This window comes from Lepidothrix coronata, unplaced genomic scaffold (genome assembly GCF_001604755.1).
Source record: "Lepidothrix coronata isolate B3197 unplaced genomic scaffold, Lepidothrix_coronata-1.0 Scaffold267, whole genome shotgun sequence".
Classification (NCBI taxonomy): Eukaryota; Metazoa; Chordata; class Aves; order Passeriformes; family Pipridae; genus Lepidothrix; species Lepidothrix coronata.
Window position 1 is genome coordinate 1,874,429 of NW_016690447.1, and position 17,065 is coordinate 1,891,493.

A 17,065-nucleotide genomic window follows, 5' to 3' on the forward strand; every position below is an offset into this window, starting at 1 on the left:
ATTAGCATATAGTTGACATCTCTGGCTGTAGAAGGAGCCATTGTGTCTGGAAGGGTACGCTCTAGGTGTACTAAAACATAAAGATTTATAGCATGTCTCATAGCAGATGACTGAGACTGAATAAACCTTATTTGTACCTATTGGATCATTATCACATTACATCTAATGGGAAAGCTCTGCTGAACCTCATAAGCTATTATAGGCTTGAAATTCAATTTTGTTTGTTTGTTCGTTTTTGCTTTTTTTGTTTTTTTGTCATGCAAGTTTTGATGGAAAGCAAAATCCTTGGCAAAGACAACTCCAAAGCTGTGGGAATCAGGTTTTGGCATGAGTTGTCTCTGATGACCTAAGCATTAATATGTCACCTTGCCTTACTTAATGGACTGACTCTGCAGAACCCAAACTTGACAGGACTGTGGGAGGATGGGCTCTCTCACCAAGAGGGAAGAACACAGACTCTCACCAGGCTTTCTCATAGGGCAGTGAAAATCTGGGGAGCAATAAACTGATAAAGAGAAAAGGCCTCTAACTGGGTCTACACAAGCATAAACCCCTGGGGGAATGTTAAAGTTTCCGTTGTCTGATAATTAGTCTATGTGCAAATTGGATAAGTAATTTACATAAAATATCACTTGTAAACAAATACCAGTTTAGGTCAGTCTGTCTCCACTTTTTTTGTCCAAGCAAGATCATATTTCTTGTTGTTTCTTCCAACTGTTTTTGTCTGTCCAGTTTGTGCGCTTGTAGGATCCCTGGAGAGTCATCTGGCTTCTGTCACAGCCCAGGGACCCACTGCAGCTGGTTTTATCAGCTCCTTGGGCTGTACTGTCCCTTCTGGGGCTCCATGAAGACTGGAAGGAAGATCCCAGGAGGATACCTGGATACAGACCTTCAGCTCCCCAGGAGGACAGTCAGCATTCCTACAGACTTTCCACAGATGTGACACTGACTGTACTAAACATATTTGAACTGTGGAGTTCCCTGCTGTCTTCTAGAAATAGTTTATTTAGAACTGAGGAGCTTGTAATAATTCTCTAAAAAGACCTCATATGTGTGACCATCTAGATTTAACAACTTCTATACTTTAATGGTATAATAAATAATGCTATAATCTTATGATGAAACTTGCTGATTTATCTACTTAAAACATGCTTTCTGAAGGAATCCATGTGATGATTGTTTTTATCAGACCTCAGGCCTCCAGGGCCTGCTTATATAACAACAGTTGATTTTAATAAACTGAAAGAGGCAAAAAGCCCAAACACATAATAGAAAGGAAAAATCCAGCTACAGGGACTCCTGTTGAGAGCACAGAAAACTGGTTTCATGATCATCTGAAACACTTTACAATGCAATTAAAAGTAAACTATTTCACTGAGGTGAAGTAAAATCTTACAGTTTTCACACATTTTTAAAACACAAGTAAAACACATTCTAAACCAGTTCAAGCTCTTTAATATCTTAAACAACAGCTCTAGAAGAAATCCATCTATTTTAAATTGGGGAAGACACGACATACGTGTGGTGTCTGGTGTTTCCAGTGGGTGCTGAAGAAATCCATTGCAGTAAAATGCTATATAAACAGAATGCACATTTCAATAAAAAGCATTTTAAAACTGCACATATATTTTTAAATGAATCAAATATTTACACTTTATTAATATATTACTGAAATACAAACTTTGTATTGATTAAATAGATTGTTAAACACAGATAGAACAGTAAAAGAAATACTTTTTAAGGTGCCAGAAATGTGATAGCTCAAATATGTTCTTGACTTAGTGCTAGTCAATTAATTGGTCTGTTCTTTGCAACAAAACAGTGTATCGTAACTGCTAAAGTTTATGTAGCTAGACCTTTTAAGTCTGAGAAATAATTTTAAAAGCGTTGGTAAGTTATATAAGCTGCATACAATCATACTGCTCAAACAATACATTGAAGATATAAGCCCCCTGTCTTAAAAAAGTGTCCTTTGGGGTTGCAAAGCTAGAAGCAGGGGTCAGAGAACAAAGCCTCCCCATAGAGAAGTGTAGGAGCAGGGAAAGCCAGAAGGGCAGGCACAGCATGGGCATCTGATGGGGACAAGCCATGTGAATAGAACCCACAAGCAGCCCTTAAAAACAGTTATTTGACATATGGTGTTCTCACTGAAACACAGACTGGTTGAGGTGGGAAGGATCCTCTAGAGGTCACTTGGTCGAACTTGGAGTCAGTTGCCAAGGTTATGGATTTTTTTACATTTGCAGGCATCTGTGTTAAAATAGAATGCTCGCCAGTAAAGTACAGGGAAAATGAGTAACTGTGCTATGTAACTGGCTGCAGGCTAGAGAATGAACAGGTGAGACCTAGGGCAGGCATTTATATTGCAGATAAATATTACCTGCTAACCTTTCTGCTGCCTTTTTCTTTTTTCTTTTCAGGATGCCAATTGGCTCATGTTCACCACTTTGGAAACTGGATCTTAACAAACAATTGAATTTCATAGGTCTCTGGATGAGTTGTATGTGAGAATTAAAATGCAAGCAGAAGTCTGGTTCAACTCAAGTTTGTTTTTTGGAATTTAATGTATATAGGTATCTCCTGTCATTTTGCTTAAACAAAATGTGTCTGGTTTGGTCTGAAATTGGGGTGGTCTTTTGAGATGGGGGATGATTTCAATCTGTGAAGAGTCTTCCACACACGTATCTTTATTTATGAAACAATCCTATGAAAAAGAAAAATTAACAACTTCTTTATTATGTGAGTCAAAGGGCAGTCATGTATGGATGAAGCTGCTGGGACAAAATGCGCATTCAGAGTCTACTTGTTTCCAGAGTACATCCTGCTTTCCTGTGCACATCACTCTCAGCATCAGCTACCTTCCAGACTGGTCAGCTGAGAGCATTTTTTGATTCAGACCTCTTCTACCCAGCCACACAGGTTAGCAACATGCAGATACGATTTTTCTCAGATTAAGAAAACTGGAACATCTGGGATATTAACTCCTTCCTCCTTGCATTGCACATCCCAGAACTCTGAACAGTCTGGAGGTGAAAGAAGATCTTTCACAGCACTGGCTGTTGGCAGGTGCTGTCCCAGTGGACAGCTTTCTAAATCTCACTTTCCTCAAAGACTTCCTCAGTTGTCTCTCCAGTGGTGACCTCTCCCTCGCTGCTGTCTGACATGCTTGTCCGTGGGTGGGATGGGAGTGCGGAGCAGGGCTCCAGGTTGAAGTCTGTCCTCTGCCTCACCAGCACCTGCTGCAGCTGCATGCCCCAGGGTTTGCTCACCTCCAGGCACAAGCGGTGTTTGCTGCTGAAATGATGGTTTTTTCGCTTCTGTGAACATTTTCTGAGGTATTTTATGTTTTCCCCAAGAAAGCAGAGTTTGCAGCCGAAGGGATCTGCCAGCAGGAAACGGGACCACTGCTTCTGGAGCTCTGCTTTCACCTGGGTGGAGGAGAAAACAGTCTGGTCATAGTGATGGCTTGTGACCACCCTGTAGTTCGCTAACACAAATACTAGATGTAAAATGAGAGGAACTGTGCAGTCCTGAGCTTCCTGTCTCTTTGGGGCTTCACTTGCACCTGATGGGGTCCTTGTAAGGTAGGAACAGACTTGTTGGCTAAGTCAACCTGAAAAGTCCAACCTCTGCACTCTAAGGAAAGTTTTTCCTCTGCAAATCTGATGCATGTGTGTGGGAGAGCTCAAGTGACTTCTCAGTTTACAGCCTGATGGAGTGAAGAGGAGGAAAACCCAGGTGCTGTGGAAATGAAGACCATGCAGTTTTGCCACAATGTTGTGCTTGTGGAGCTGATTTGTTCTGTTAAAGCTGTTTATCTGGCAGCCTGACTGAAATCCTCACCAGTGGATGTCCCACTGCCTGCACCCCCTGAGCCCATGCTGTAGCTGGAGGGCAGGCTCCAGCCCCATGTGGAGGACCAGGACTTCTCCTGGCTCTAACCAGCAGAACTTTGGCCTGAGAACTCAGCTGGACCAGATGGTAGAAGGCCAAAAGAGCAACTTTCAACTGCTGATGAGAGCTGATAGCAGTTCTGTGCCCTTCACTAGTGTCAGACAAGCACTCCTCTATTGCAGACAAGTGCCAGTTCTCTTTTTCATTTAAGTAGTTCTGAAATTACAGCACATTTCCTTTATAGATATTAGGAACATCTGGTCTACCTTCTGTATAAAGCCCATCCATTTGTTTCACTGATGTCTTCAGAAAGGTGTCCAATTCCTGTAGTCCTGTTTGTGTAGTGTGTCCCATGCCAACTGTCTGTGCCAGTGTTCTGACGCTGGATATGTGTCTGTTTATTCCAATAGTGGCAGTCTGCACCCAGGCCAAATACAAGGGAAGTACAGACAGCAAGATTCAACTTAGAAAACATTTAAAATTAAGTGAGATGAATTCCACAGCCTACACAGCATCATTTTCCAAGGCAGCTTGTAGCAAGTCAGACTGAGAAAGCCGGAGTGTTCAGCCTGGAGAAGAGAAGGCTCTGGGGAGACCTCAGAGCCTGTTCCAGTGCCCAAACAGGACATAGAAAAAGAGGGGAGAGCCACTTTTCACATGTGCAGATAGTGATTGGACGAGGGAGGAACAGTTTTAAACAAGAGGAGAGATTTAGATGAGATGTGGGTGGAATGAGGTAAGCTTTAAAGTCCATTCCAACCCAAACCAGTCTGTGATTATATGATTCTGTGCAGTCAGAGTGATAAGGCAGAGGCAGCATGCAGCTGTCACTGGACTGTATGGACAGGAGGAGAGCCAGTAGTAGTTCAAGAGAAGCAGTTGTTCTCCCTTACTCAGATCACCTTTGAATACTGTGACTAATTTTGGACCCCCAGTATAGGAACTGTGTTGATAAGCTTGAACTTATCAGCAGAGATCAGCACTGGGGCACTTGCCCTATGAGGAGATATATTTACACTTCAAAGCCCAGATATATTTCTATAAGGAGATCATGGAGGAGGTGGAGTCAGGCACTCTGCAGAGGTGTTTGGTAGGGACCCAAGAGACAGTGATTACAAACTGAAATATATATGGAAAGGGTCTGGAGCACCAGGAGCAGCTGAGGGAGCTGGGAGGGCTCACCCAGGAGAAAAGGAGGTTCAGGGGGGACCTTCTGGCTCTGCAACTCCCTGACAGGGGTGGGGAACCAGGGGAAATAGGGCTCTGCTCCCGGTGAACGAGGGAGAGGACAAGAAAAAATGGCCTCCAGTTGCACCAGGGAAAGTTTATATTAGACATTAGCAAAATATTCTATATCAAACGGGCTGCCCAGGGAGGTGATTGAGTCACCATCCCTGGAGACATTTATGCGGTTGTGACACTTGGGGACATGGTCTAGTGGCAGACTTGCAGTACTGGGTTAACAAGTGGACTCAATCTTTTTAAGGTGTTTTCCAACTTAAAACAATTCCACGATTCTGTGACAATATATGGAAAAAATAGTCCCTCCTGAGTATGGAGAAGCACTGGAACAGAGGACCAGAGAGGTGGTGGAACCTCTGTCCTTGGGCTGGGGTGTTCGAAGTTTAGCTGGACAAACCTCTGAGTAACCTGGTGTGATTTCAGTCTTCACCCCATACTGGCAGGAGGTTAGCTTTCTCTGCTGTCATCTCTGCTCCGTCTAAATCCTGGTGCAGAGCAAATTGAACCCCCAGCTGTTCCTTGAGGCACAGCAGGAGACAACTTCCAGACAAGGAATCCCCTACAGCAAGTTTAGGGATGTGCACACATTAAAAAGTGTCTCTGACTGTTGCAGGAGATTGGAAGATGATCTTTAAGGTTCCTTCCAACCCAAACCATTCCGTGATTCTATTAAACTATTTTTTCAGCATGTTGCTGTCTAAGATATCATAGAACCCTAAATATGGTCACTTCACATGGAATTCAGGGGTAAACTAAGGGGTGCAGCCTGGCCAACCATGAAGTCTGGGGTTTCAGCTGAATAAAGGAGTGGGGTTTAGGTGTGTGACTGACCATAAGCTTCTGGTGGTATCTCAGACACCACAGGCTAACCATACCTCCAGTATGGTTATCTCCTATCATGGTATCTCAGACACCACTAAAGCTTCAGTGGAAATACTTTGCATTTGAATCCCAAAGCTGTGAGAGTTCTTGCTGTCCTGTTCGCAAAATTTTACCAGCTTGAAAGAATGCACACATGTTCTCAACAAGCAGAGCTGGTCAGTGTGTTCATCCTTTTGAGTGTCATTAATATACTTTACTAACAAACTAAAAACTTTTCTCATAAACTGTGTCTTACCTCTCCATTAGCAAAGCAGTACAGAACTGCTACCAAAAAACCCTGTAAGAGAAAGAAAGTGAGAGGAAAAAATCAGCGTGCAGGAAATACGTGAAGCTTTAGTTTAAGGATGACATTATTGTTAAAGTCATAAATATAAACAATGCTGCTTAATTTTCAAAAAGGCAACCAATTTACTTATTATTGTTATTGAAGTACCCAGTCGGTTGTTTTTGTGCAATGCCTTGGCAAGTGCAGGGCACATTTTGTGCAGATACTGAGAAGAAGAGACTATATACAACCCAGTTTGAACTTCATTTCGCTAGCATATAATACTTTTTTCCCAAACCACTACTGTTATAACTGGTGCTATTTCTAAACATGCTAAGGCAAAAAAGTGCTACTTGGTTTGTCATACCATCTATGTGTTTGTTGGGGTTTGCATATGAGACTACTAAGACAGACCTCATTTGGGTGCTTTTTACAAATTAGTTCTATATTAAGTGATTAGTGTTAATTCAAAGTACAGCTGTATTGAGTGTTACAGCTATTTTGAATTGCTATTGTTCCTTCAAAATTGATATAAATAAACACCTTAAAAAAATCCTAGAGATAGAACTTGTTTTAAACCAACGCCAAAATTATTTTTTCCATTTGCCTCCTCTCTGTGTTTGATCTCAGACCAAAGCAGCTTCCAGGCTGCATCTCAACTCCACAGGTTGGCACAAACATGCAGATTTATTCCCAGTTCTTCAGGAAATGCCCTTCTTTTGGTATGTCTAAAGGCATCTGTGACACAAGTGCTGATTAGGAGAAAAATAATCTCAGTCTCAAGGCAATGTTTATATCACAACTACAAAGGTGCTATAACCATATACAATGCAGCTGACAGCATTCAACTGGTTTCACACTCATACTTTTCCAGAAATGTTTCTGCTTTTCTCAGACAAAAGCTTAAAAAGAAATTCACATACCCAGAATCTTCAATATTTTTCATTATACCTAGCGTTAACCAATAGCATTTTGAGGCCACTGTTAATTGTCTAGCAATCCTGAAAGGCTTGGAGTCATTAATTCCTTAAGCATATATGCAGTAAGTATGAAAACAAGCAGTTTATCTGCCACACCAGTGGAAACAGGGACAGGAGAAATACCAGTGACAATTGCTTTTTCCATGTATTTTATTTCTATCATTTTTCGTGCTTCACGTGGGTTATGGTAGCAAGATATAGTTAATTTTGGCATGTCATTTATCAACGTAACTTTTAAATAATATTTTGCATTTGAATTATTTCATGGAAATATGCAAAAAAATTTACAAAATACTGTGGTCATTAGAGTTAATCATAGATGATATTAAATACCAATTATAATACATTATAATAATTGTATCTTATAACTATTATAATTACAATATATTCTCACGTATGATATTAAGTACAGATTTAAGAGCTTAAAAAGCAACTTTTTTATGCAGAACTGCTCCTGCACCTGGACATAGTTCTCATTATTTTAGGTAGAAAGTTCATGAAAATGTCTTTACCTGGTGGGTGATTTGGGGTTTTTTTTGTTTTATTTATGAGCTCTAAATTTAGCCTCGTGGGCATTGCAAGCAGAAACAGGATTTGAACTACATGGTGCTGTTGAGTCCTTTGACTGCTAAGCCTGGTGATAGCCACTGCCAGAAAAGCAGACTCACGAGATTAGGAGCTGCCTGTGTGAACACGAGTGACATCTCTGTGCTGATTTCAGTTTGTAAATCCCTCTGTGAATCTAGTTCACTGCTCCTGCAAGATCAGAGCATGCAGTGACAAGTAGAAGCACTGTGAAATCATACCAGAAGGTGGAAAGTTCTGCTGATTATTCATGTTTGATGTTCATTTTATATCCTGATTTCTTTAATGCTTACTCATTTTTTTCCCAATAAATTGAATTTCACACTTAGAAATCTTTCCAATATGCTGTGACTTCTCAAGCACACAATTTCAGAATTATCCTAGTATGAGTGAAAAAGAAGAATCAGAAATTCAGAAGAAATGTTCATTAGCATAAACACCAATAGAAAAGGATAGATGCACACGTAAGCCTCACAACTGTTTTTCAGTTCCATTGACAATGGCAACATGATAAATTACTCATTAAATAACGTGTTCTCTCCACCAGTTTGCATGCATCAGGGAGCCAAGGTATTTGGATTGCTCCACTTTCTAAAGCAAAGCAGCATCATACCTACAGCAGAACTCCTATTTAGAATTTAATTTTGTACTCCTTTAAAATGTTTGAGTTAAACCTCCAGATAAGATCACAGGGGTAATTGTTTTTCTTTAACAAAACAGTTTAACTGTCTTTTAAAACTTTTGAGAAGATTTACAGACTAAACAAATGTAACTGTGTACAGTTGATGTGCTTTTTGGCTAATCCCTTCACAAATAATGCCATAGCTAAAAGAGAGAGTCTGCAATAAACATTAGCTAAGATCTTTGGGTATTTTGTAAAGACATTTTGTTTCTAAAGCATGACATGCAGCCAAGCACATGGATGTTTCTCTAAAAGGAATGAAGTTTGTGTTCTCTAGCAAGGATGAGTAAGCTGGTTTATATATCAGATTTCTCTGTACAATCCAGTAAATGAAATTTTCACTTAAAATGATTCTGTGTTTTTAAAATAACATCTAGCCACTGCAACGTCCCCAAGTAAGGATACGTCTAACTGAGGAATGCATACTCCAACACTAAGGTCCCTTCCAACCTAAATCATTCTGTGATTCTGTGAACACCATGTCAGTGGGCCTCTCGGGGTTGTGGCTCTGCGGGAACTCTCTGGGAGTTTTTTCCCCTCAAGCTGTAGTGGAAATTTTTAATTGGAGCCTCAAAAACAGTGTCAAAACACTGATGCATACGTACACCATAGTGTGGGTGCATACATAAAGGTCAAAACCAAGGATCATCATAAATTCTGGGAAAAGTGCAGCAATGCTGTGATGACTTCATGCCTCAGGCTGCAGAAGTGGGCAGCATGTGTCAGAGCACTGAGTTAGTGAGGAGCGAGGACTTGTAGCCAGAGAGATTGCTGGGTTCCTCAGTAAAGAGAGGAGGCCTGGAAATTGCTGTCCTGTTGCCCTAAGAAGGTCAAGACAGGAAGATAAGGGTAAAGGACAACTTTTCTAAGCAGGTTCATTAGTACTACCTGGAAGAGCCGTTACTCAGCAGCTCTGCAGAACTCAGACTGAAGCAGACAGCAGTGCTTTGTGCCAGTGTCCAGTTCTTTGGCTTTGCAAACTGGAGAGCAAATAATTATAGGGAAGCACACCTATACCTGTGCATCATTGACCATCTGAGAGTTCCAGTGATAGCTCACTCTAGGATTAGGACTACTTAGGATTGGCTATTTAACTGGAGTGTGAGTCCTTCACCCTCTCAGGCTTGCCACAGGGTTGCTACAGTCAAACTCTCTTCCTTTCCTATCTCAGGTTTCTGCCTACTTTCACAAGACTAAGGCAGGGTGACTGAAGAGGAGTCAAGTGTGTGAACATCTGCAAAACACTGCTGACTGTATAGGTAAGAAACTTCTTTTCGACCTACAGACACTGGTCTGTGTGTCTGTTCCATCCATGTAAGGGCTCTGAAAATTTTTCTCCTAGCTCTAAAAATTTGTGAGTACAGTACTTTTGTGAGTGTACATCTAGGAGCCCATAGTGTCACTTTGCAGATAAGGTGAATGAACGGATCCTTTAGGGAAATGGAACCCAAACCTTGGATGAGGACAGACATTCTCATAGTTATGATTTTGGCAGGGATTACTTTAAACAGATCTCTTTAATCCTGTGTTCAGGGGTCTGTGATGAACTGTCACCTACTATCAAAGAATACAGGATGCACTGTTTCTGAAGATGTCTGACTCCTTTTTTGGTGATTGGGACTACTATATTTTGAATATGCAGTTTATGAATGTTTTATCTTGTCACTGCAATAGTGTATTTAGAGACATTTTAGGTTGGAGCGTAATATTAAATAAGAATTCTCTATATTTGTGGTATATATAGGTGAGCAGCATATGCACATGGATCTAAAAACATGACCCCTAAAAACAGTACTTGCAAAACAGTACTTACATGAAATGAGCTCATTGTCAGCTGAATGAAAAGTCTTATGTGTCTTGGAAGTCCTTCCACCTGTTCATCAGTGATGAAGGTAAATACAAACTCGTGGATGCCCAACAGTGGAATCAACACAAGCGTAGATCTTGCCAATCTTAAAAAGAAAATGTTTGATTATTATATTTTTAAGTATCCTTGGTACAAATATAAAAAAATTCAGCTACAACGAAATGATTCCAGAAACATTCCCCCAATATTCTGACTCTGGAGTGGTATTAGCAGTTTCGTGATTTTGGGAATAAATCCTCAGATAGGAGTTTTGAAACATACTATCATAAAGGTATGAACAGGAAGGAATCTTGGCTTTGAGTTTCAGGTGAAAAGTTAGGGACAAGAAATAGAACAGGAAGGCTGCTATCATCAAACTTATGTTGTTAGGTAACAGAAAAATATTTACATAGCTAAACATGAGTGGTCTAATAACAGGGTCCTTAGACCTTCCTATCACTGCTGAAAGCTCTGTGTAGCTGCATTGAGAACATCCTGCGGTACTGTCAGCAGTCATCTGCTTCCTAAAAAATGCAACTAGAATAATTTGCTAGAAGAGAATCTTCTTTAATGAGTCTGGGGACATATTTATATGGATGAAAGAAGAGCTCTCAAAACAAAGTGAATTATGAGGATGATTTGCATTCTGACTCTTTAAAAGTTTAGCAAAATTATAAGCAGTAGAAAGTGGAATATAATGCAAAACATTAGGCAATGTTAAATATAGGCATTGCTGTCTGTACATCACAACCACCTTCCTGTATCATTCTGCAGAATATAGCTGAGATCCTTTGGACATTGACTGTTGAAGGAAAATGGAAATATTATTTTGTTAGGGATGTAATACTAGGTTTAAGAGGAAGTCAGTAGCAAAATTTTCATCCTCCCTCCCCTTGCCTGGTTCTTTTTGACAATAAAGTAATTTGTGTTAGTAAGGCAGGACTGTAGTAGCAACCAGGGGTTCACAATGATACTAAAAGATACTAAGAACAGGAAAGGACTGGGATATGGAAAGCAGTTAAATCCTCATGTTTCCATTGTTTCCAGGTTTTCACTGCAGCCTTAGCTTCTTGCAGAGCAGCCTACCCTTGTAGTTCCCACGAAGTGAGAAGATACTTGTGAAAATGTCAACTCCAAGACTTTAATATGATGTAACATTGAGACTCCTCCAAAAGAGCCCACACCAAGGCCTACAAGAGTGCAGGCTAAGGAAGAAGGTAGATCAGAAACACTAAGAGACATTTCAGTGTCTCACAAATCTTCACACCCTTTTCTTTTGAGGACCTTTTGTCACATTCAAGGGAAAAATGCATCACAGCAGCAGAGGCCGCAGGTGTAAGTGAAGATATCTGAGAGCAGGGATGTCATTGCATTGCAAAACCTTTGTGAAAATGCCCACAAAACTCAGCACATAGGTGCTGACCTGTCTTTACCTCTCAGATAAGGACATGTCTGTGGAGCCTTTTTTCCCAGATGGCTTTCCTATATCATACTCTAAGTATCTGTTACGCCTGGTGGTGGTAGGTAAATATTTAAGGACAAACAGTCAATCTTCTGATGAGAAAATAAAAAGCAAGGGCCTAGATTTCTGTGTTACTTATTACATACCTGTATTTGTAGTCATGAAAGCTCATTTGCTGAGCTTTTAGTTTGGAAATCAGCATCCTGAGAATTTTTAAGAAGATGCCAAAGTTAACCTTTAACAAAAATACATATGGGTTACTTAATATAAATGTTATGACACTAATCATATAACTATTAAATAAATGCAAAATTGATATTAAACACTTGCAAAACCTGCCACCAAATAACTGGAATGCAGTTGTGATGAGGCTGGAATTCAAGCAGGTTTTTGCCACATCTGCAGCAGAGAGTACAGAGCAGCAGTGACAGACTCTGCTGGTATCAACTCTCTCCAAACAAAGCAGCTAACAGTTTATTTACCTTTAGCTCATGCAACTCTTCACCAAACCATGACAGGTAAGCAGGATGTAGTAAAAATCCACAGTGATCGCAATTCTTCAGATAAAGAGGATGTAGGCAGACCAAAAAGCCCTGGGCATTCTTTTTACAACTGATTATCTCCTCTGTTCATTAAATTGTCCTGACTTGAGCCAGAAAAATTTGCAAATAATTCTTTCTAATGAGACCTGCCAATGCCTATGAGTCATGAACTATTTATCTTTCACAGACCAAAAGCCCTATGCAAAAAAGTTACTAAAGTTGCAAAATTGAGGAACTTTGCATTGCCTTATTCAGCCTGATTGGCGTATAATTTGTGATACATGATCTTCCAGTACAAAATTATATTTTAATTTTTTAACATAGAACTCTGCTTCCTCATTATTTGAACAATAGTTTATCCCTTATGTCACTTTATATCCCCCATGACATTTCTGTAGTAGGAAACTGTATCTTATTTGTTCCAAAATATTGAAGGACAAAACAGGCACTAATTAAAAAGACCAAGGAGGGGAAAAAATATGGGTTATATAATTCTTACTGTAATGGAAAACAACATTGGTCCTCGGATGATCCACCAGATTCCCATGTGTTCATTTGTTCCCCAGCACCTGGAGAATAATTTGAAGTATAGTTAATATTTAATATATAATTTTAATAATAATTTAATATAACATGTAATTTTATATAACATACATTTTATATATTTATCTATTTATATTTTATATATGGACATATAATACATAATTTTAATAATAATTTAATATATAATTTTTCATAGAAAAATTAGGAAGCTTACATAACCTGTGTACATATTTCAAAAGGAAGTTGATGCAGTACAAGTTTTTCAGGTGGTCCTCAGAAGAAACAGAGTAAAACTAGGAAGAGTCTCATCAACAACTCTAATTGTATTTATTCTGAAGATCTTTCCACATGAATGCTGAGAGCTGTTTCCCTGGACCACAAACTTCAGAACCATCTGGCAAACTCAATCTTCAAATCCACAAAATAACTGTATATGACACCAAACCTTCATAATGAAATTCATCCTACTTAAATTATCTATCGGAAACTATAAATGAGTAAACTAAGAATTGTGTAGTAAACAGGTATTGCTTCATGTCTTGCTAAAAAATATGCATACTGTTTCCTTGAATCTATGTCCTTTTATCCTGCTCTAGCCTTCTAATTTGTCCTATGCACATGTTTTCTCTTGCCTGAGGTTCTGTACTATCTTGGCTTGTCATTTACGATTTAGATAACGTCTAACTCTATGAGCCTGTAATTATTATTTGGTTGCTGCTTATTATCTATATTGGCATTCCACATTAAATTCTCTAGAAGCCATGAATAATAAAAAGAGAACAAGAGAAATCATACAAAACTCACAAAGTTTATGTGATGCTACTAACAGCATCATTGAAGACCAGAAGACTGGAAAAGTGATGCTTACTAGTGCACATTACTGTCACTAATTCCTACACCAAATATGAACACATTCATTAGTATCATATTTCAGTGACTATAAGATTTTGCCATTAGCATTCATAATAATTGGTTTTTTACAAAATGACGGGGAATAGTTAGTAATTAAATGCAAAGTGTAGATGGTCTCCAAGGAGACCACTGGTTCCCTTTTCCTACTGAGAGGATGCTCTCCATAAAGATGGTGGTGCTGACAACTTGCTTCATGTAAGTGGATGAACACTGGATGTGCTACCTTTCCTCTCAGGAACAGTGAAGGTTCATTCTACTTCTTGATTCATGCATAAGTGAATCTGAGAATTCCTAGAAGTAGTTTAATGTAAAAGGAACCTTAAAAATGTAACAAGTATCTATAGGTGCTGTATGTATTTTATAATCTAGTAATCAGTACTTGTGTCAAGTACTGTCGAGGACTTTCAGAAAAGTTAAGTAAACAGAAAGACAGTGTGCTAAGGTTCTTTTTATTTAGTAACCTACCCAGTGTTCTCCAGTTTGGATCTGCTTATTCCCCAAGGGCCCACAAACAGGATCGGAACAACTGAAAGGAAAAGACATCGATTACAGCCAAGCTTGCAGAAGTGTGTGGTGCAGAAATATGTGCTTTTCAGTCTTCTATTTAGAAATGTACAAAAATCAACCTAATCCTGGCTTTCCCCATTTCTAGTTCAAGTACAAAATTAAACTTCATTGTGTAATTGAATCTTTCATTTTCAGACTGACATATACATACACACACAAACACACACTGCTGACCTTTTGAAATTTTCTAAATTTCTGACCCTGGGAATTCAAAGTAACTGGCACATGAGGCCTCGTAGACTACCTTAAGCAACAGTTGTTGAACCTTAAAAGAGTTTTCAGTGAAGGCATGAAACTCTGCCTAATCAAAAGAGCTGATAAAGGATTGTTGTCCTGGACCTCTTCAAGAGGATCTGTGGTCCCCCTTCCCCCATTGTTGCCCTCACCCCTTCCTAGAAGTCATAGGTTTCAGGCTGGAAAAAAAAACAACCCTGAAATAGAGAATTAGTGCATTATTGCAATGGTCTACATATGTGCGGGCACAAGTCTCAATCAGAAGCAGAAGGCATGTGAGCTACAACAAGCAGGCGTTCCACTGCATTCTCAGCCCAATAACACATGGGAGAGTCTGTGGTGGATGTGGCAGAAATGAAAGGAGATGTGGCTTGCCGGGGCCAGAAGAGGGATTATTCAGTATTCTGGGACACTAGCTAACGTCAGGGAGAAAGCTGGAGTGTGGCGATACAGGGAAAGGTCCAAAACCAAAATACTCTCTAAATGAATAGATCTCTGAGCAGGTAAAAAGGGGGAAAGAGATGAAAGGGGTCTCACTTGGGTGGGAGATGGCATTGGTGCAACAAGCGGGTCTCAGAGAACAATCAGGGCATGGAGAACTTGCTAATGGAGCAATAGATCCGGGGGAGTATGACGTGGTCTCATGAGGAAAGGTGATACCCAGGATGATGAGGGGATGTTATCAAAGGCAGTTCCTGTACAGTAGTTGAGGAAATGTCTCAGTCAGTGTGAGCGCAGTTCAGCCCTGCTGATGCATGTCTGTGAGACACTTGCCAGATGGCCCATCTTAGTAGTGATGGTAATAAATATAAATAAGAGATTAAGCTAATTAGTGAGGAAAGCCTTTAGGAAATCAGTGAATATGGTGCAGATATGAGTGCAATAGAGGATGACCAACAGGCATAATAGTAACAATAATAATCAGGAGGATCATTATTATTTATACTCTTACTCTAGTGAGAAAATTTCCTAACAAGCTTGTCTATTGCAGTTTGAACAAGGAATAAAATAACTAGTCACCACTCATCCAACAAGCTGGTGATCAAAGCAACAAAGTGATTTAGAGAGATACGGAAGTATGGTGAAACAACACCAAGCACCATGAAAGACAGTGGTCTTGGTGCATCAGCAACCTGTGTGCTCATATGGCCATATTGGTAGAGCACAAGGGTCCTATAAAGAAGAATCTGAAGGGGAGCAGAGAAATCAGGGCATGGGTGGTGAGAAGGACCCTTGAAAGTGTAGGGCACAACAGAGGACAAAGCCTAGAGGCTGGGCAATGGGCAATGGAGTGTGGTGTTAGGCTTTGACAGGAACTTTCAATAGATGAGGAAGGATGGGAATTAGTGTGAAAGTGAAGAAAAGTATTTTATATCTGATAAGGAAGAAGCAAAAGAGCAAAAGAAGAGATGCCAAAAATGGGGTAGCATGTTCAAAACTACAAGCCTGAGAAATAGTTGTCGCAGCAGCATAATGGATGAATACAGGAAGGACAGAGAAAAAAAATGCTGTAGGAAATAAGACAAGTTCCAATGTGCCTATATATAGAGTTGCATAAAAGATTAAGGTAATATCCCACTTCACTGAAACATTGAAATAATTCAGTCTACAAAGTTACTTTTCTTCTTATTTTGGTTCTAGAGAGAATCTCAGTATTAGTGACCTGAATTTAACCTTGTTAGATAAAATTAAATCCCTCCTCTGTAGGATCCGAAACCCAGCTGTCAGCAGAAAGGAGCTTGGTGGGCCTATGCAGTAAACTTTGGGCAACAGAGGCTGAGAGAAATCCCTGCATCTGAAGGACTGGACCTTCCTCACGAGACCTGTTGATATACAATCATGTGGATTAACCTGGCTCCTGCAGCAGGATAAGGAAGGACTTTGAGATGAAGTTATCAAACCATGTTGAAACCCCTTTGTTTTCTTCTCCCCCATGTAATCCTGGTTAAGGAAAATGTTAATCAATTGTGTAACTGTAGCAGAAACCTGTGTAATCCCCTAGTTACCATAGTCAGTCCCCTAATTATCATAAACTATCCTCCTCATTAACATATCCAGCCCCCAAGACCCTTAAATTGCACTCACGTGTTCAATAAAGTATTCCAGTTTCTACCTCCATATCTGGGATCATCTTAGCTTTCTGGACCCTTGTACTCCTCCACAGGTAGACTAAAGATTTAAGCTCTTCCTGATTCTAAGAACACACAGGAACTCTGTGATCTGAAAACACCCCTCAGAGCACTTGATGAACACAGCCGAAATCATACTGGCGGAGCAGAGGAGACACAGAGGGTGGGAGATGGAACGAGGATGAAAAAATTAAGAATTCTGCTTTAATCGTATGAAACTGACTTCATAGTTAGAGAATCAGAAAAGTTTGAGGGTTTTTTTAATATTAACTATTTGATTTCCCTTGGTTGGTCTGGAAC

General features: G+C 39.8%; 1 protein-coding gene across 5 annotated transcripts in view; it reads right to left on the reverse strand.

Moving 5' to 3' along the window:
- Positions 1–2,707: 2,707 nt before the first annotated feature.
- GLP2R (glucagon like peptide 2 receptor) overlaps positions 2,708–17,065 on the reverse strand; it is a 39,036-nt gene continuing 24,678 nt past the window's right edge. For 4 of the 5 annotated variants that reach the window (XM_017835930.1, XM_017835929.1, XM_017835926.1 and 1 more), the window contains exons 9-14: positions 14,301–14,361; positions 12,880–12,949; positions 11,985–12,073; positions 10,344–10,482; positions 6,254–6,295; positions 2,708–3,428 (exon numbers count right to left, since the gene is read on the reverse strand). In XM_017835930.1, coding sequence (XP_017691419.1) covers positions 3,090–3,428; positions 6,254–6,295; positions 10,344–10,482; positions 11,985–12,073; positions 12,880–12,949; positions 14,301–14,361 — 740 coding nt within the window. In that variant the 3' untranslated portion in view covers positions 2,708–3,089. Of the gene's footprint in view, positions 3,429–6,253; positions 6,296–8,069; positions 8,229–10,343; positions 10,483–11,984; positions 12,074–12,879; positions 12,950–14,300; positions 14,362–17,065 lie in introns of all 5 variants that reach the window. The other variant, XR_001878241.1, reaches the window with a different exon arrangement.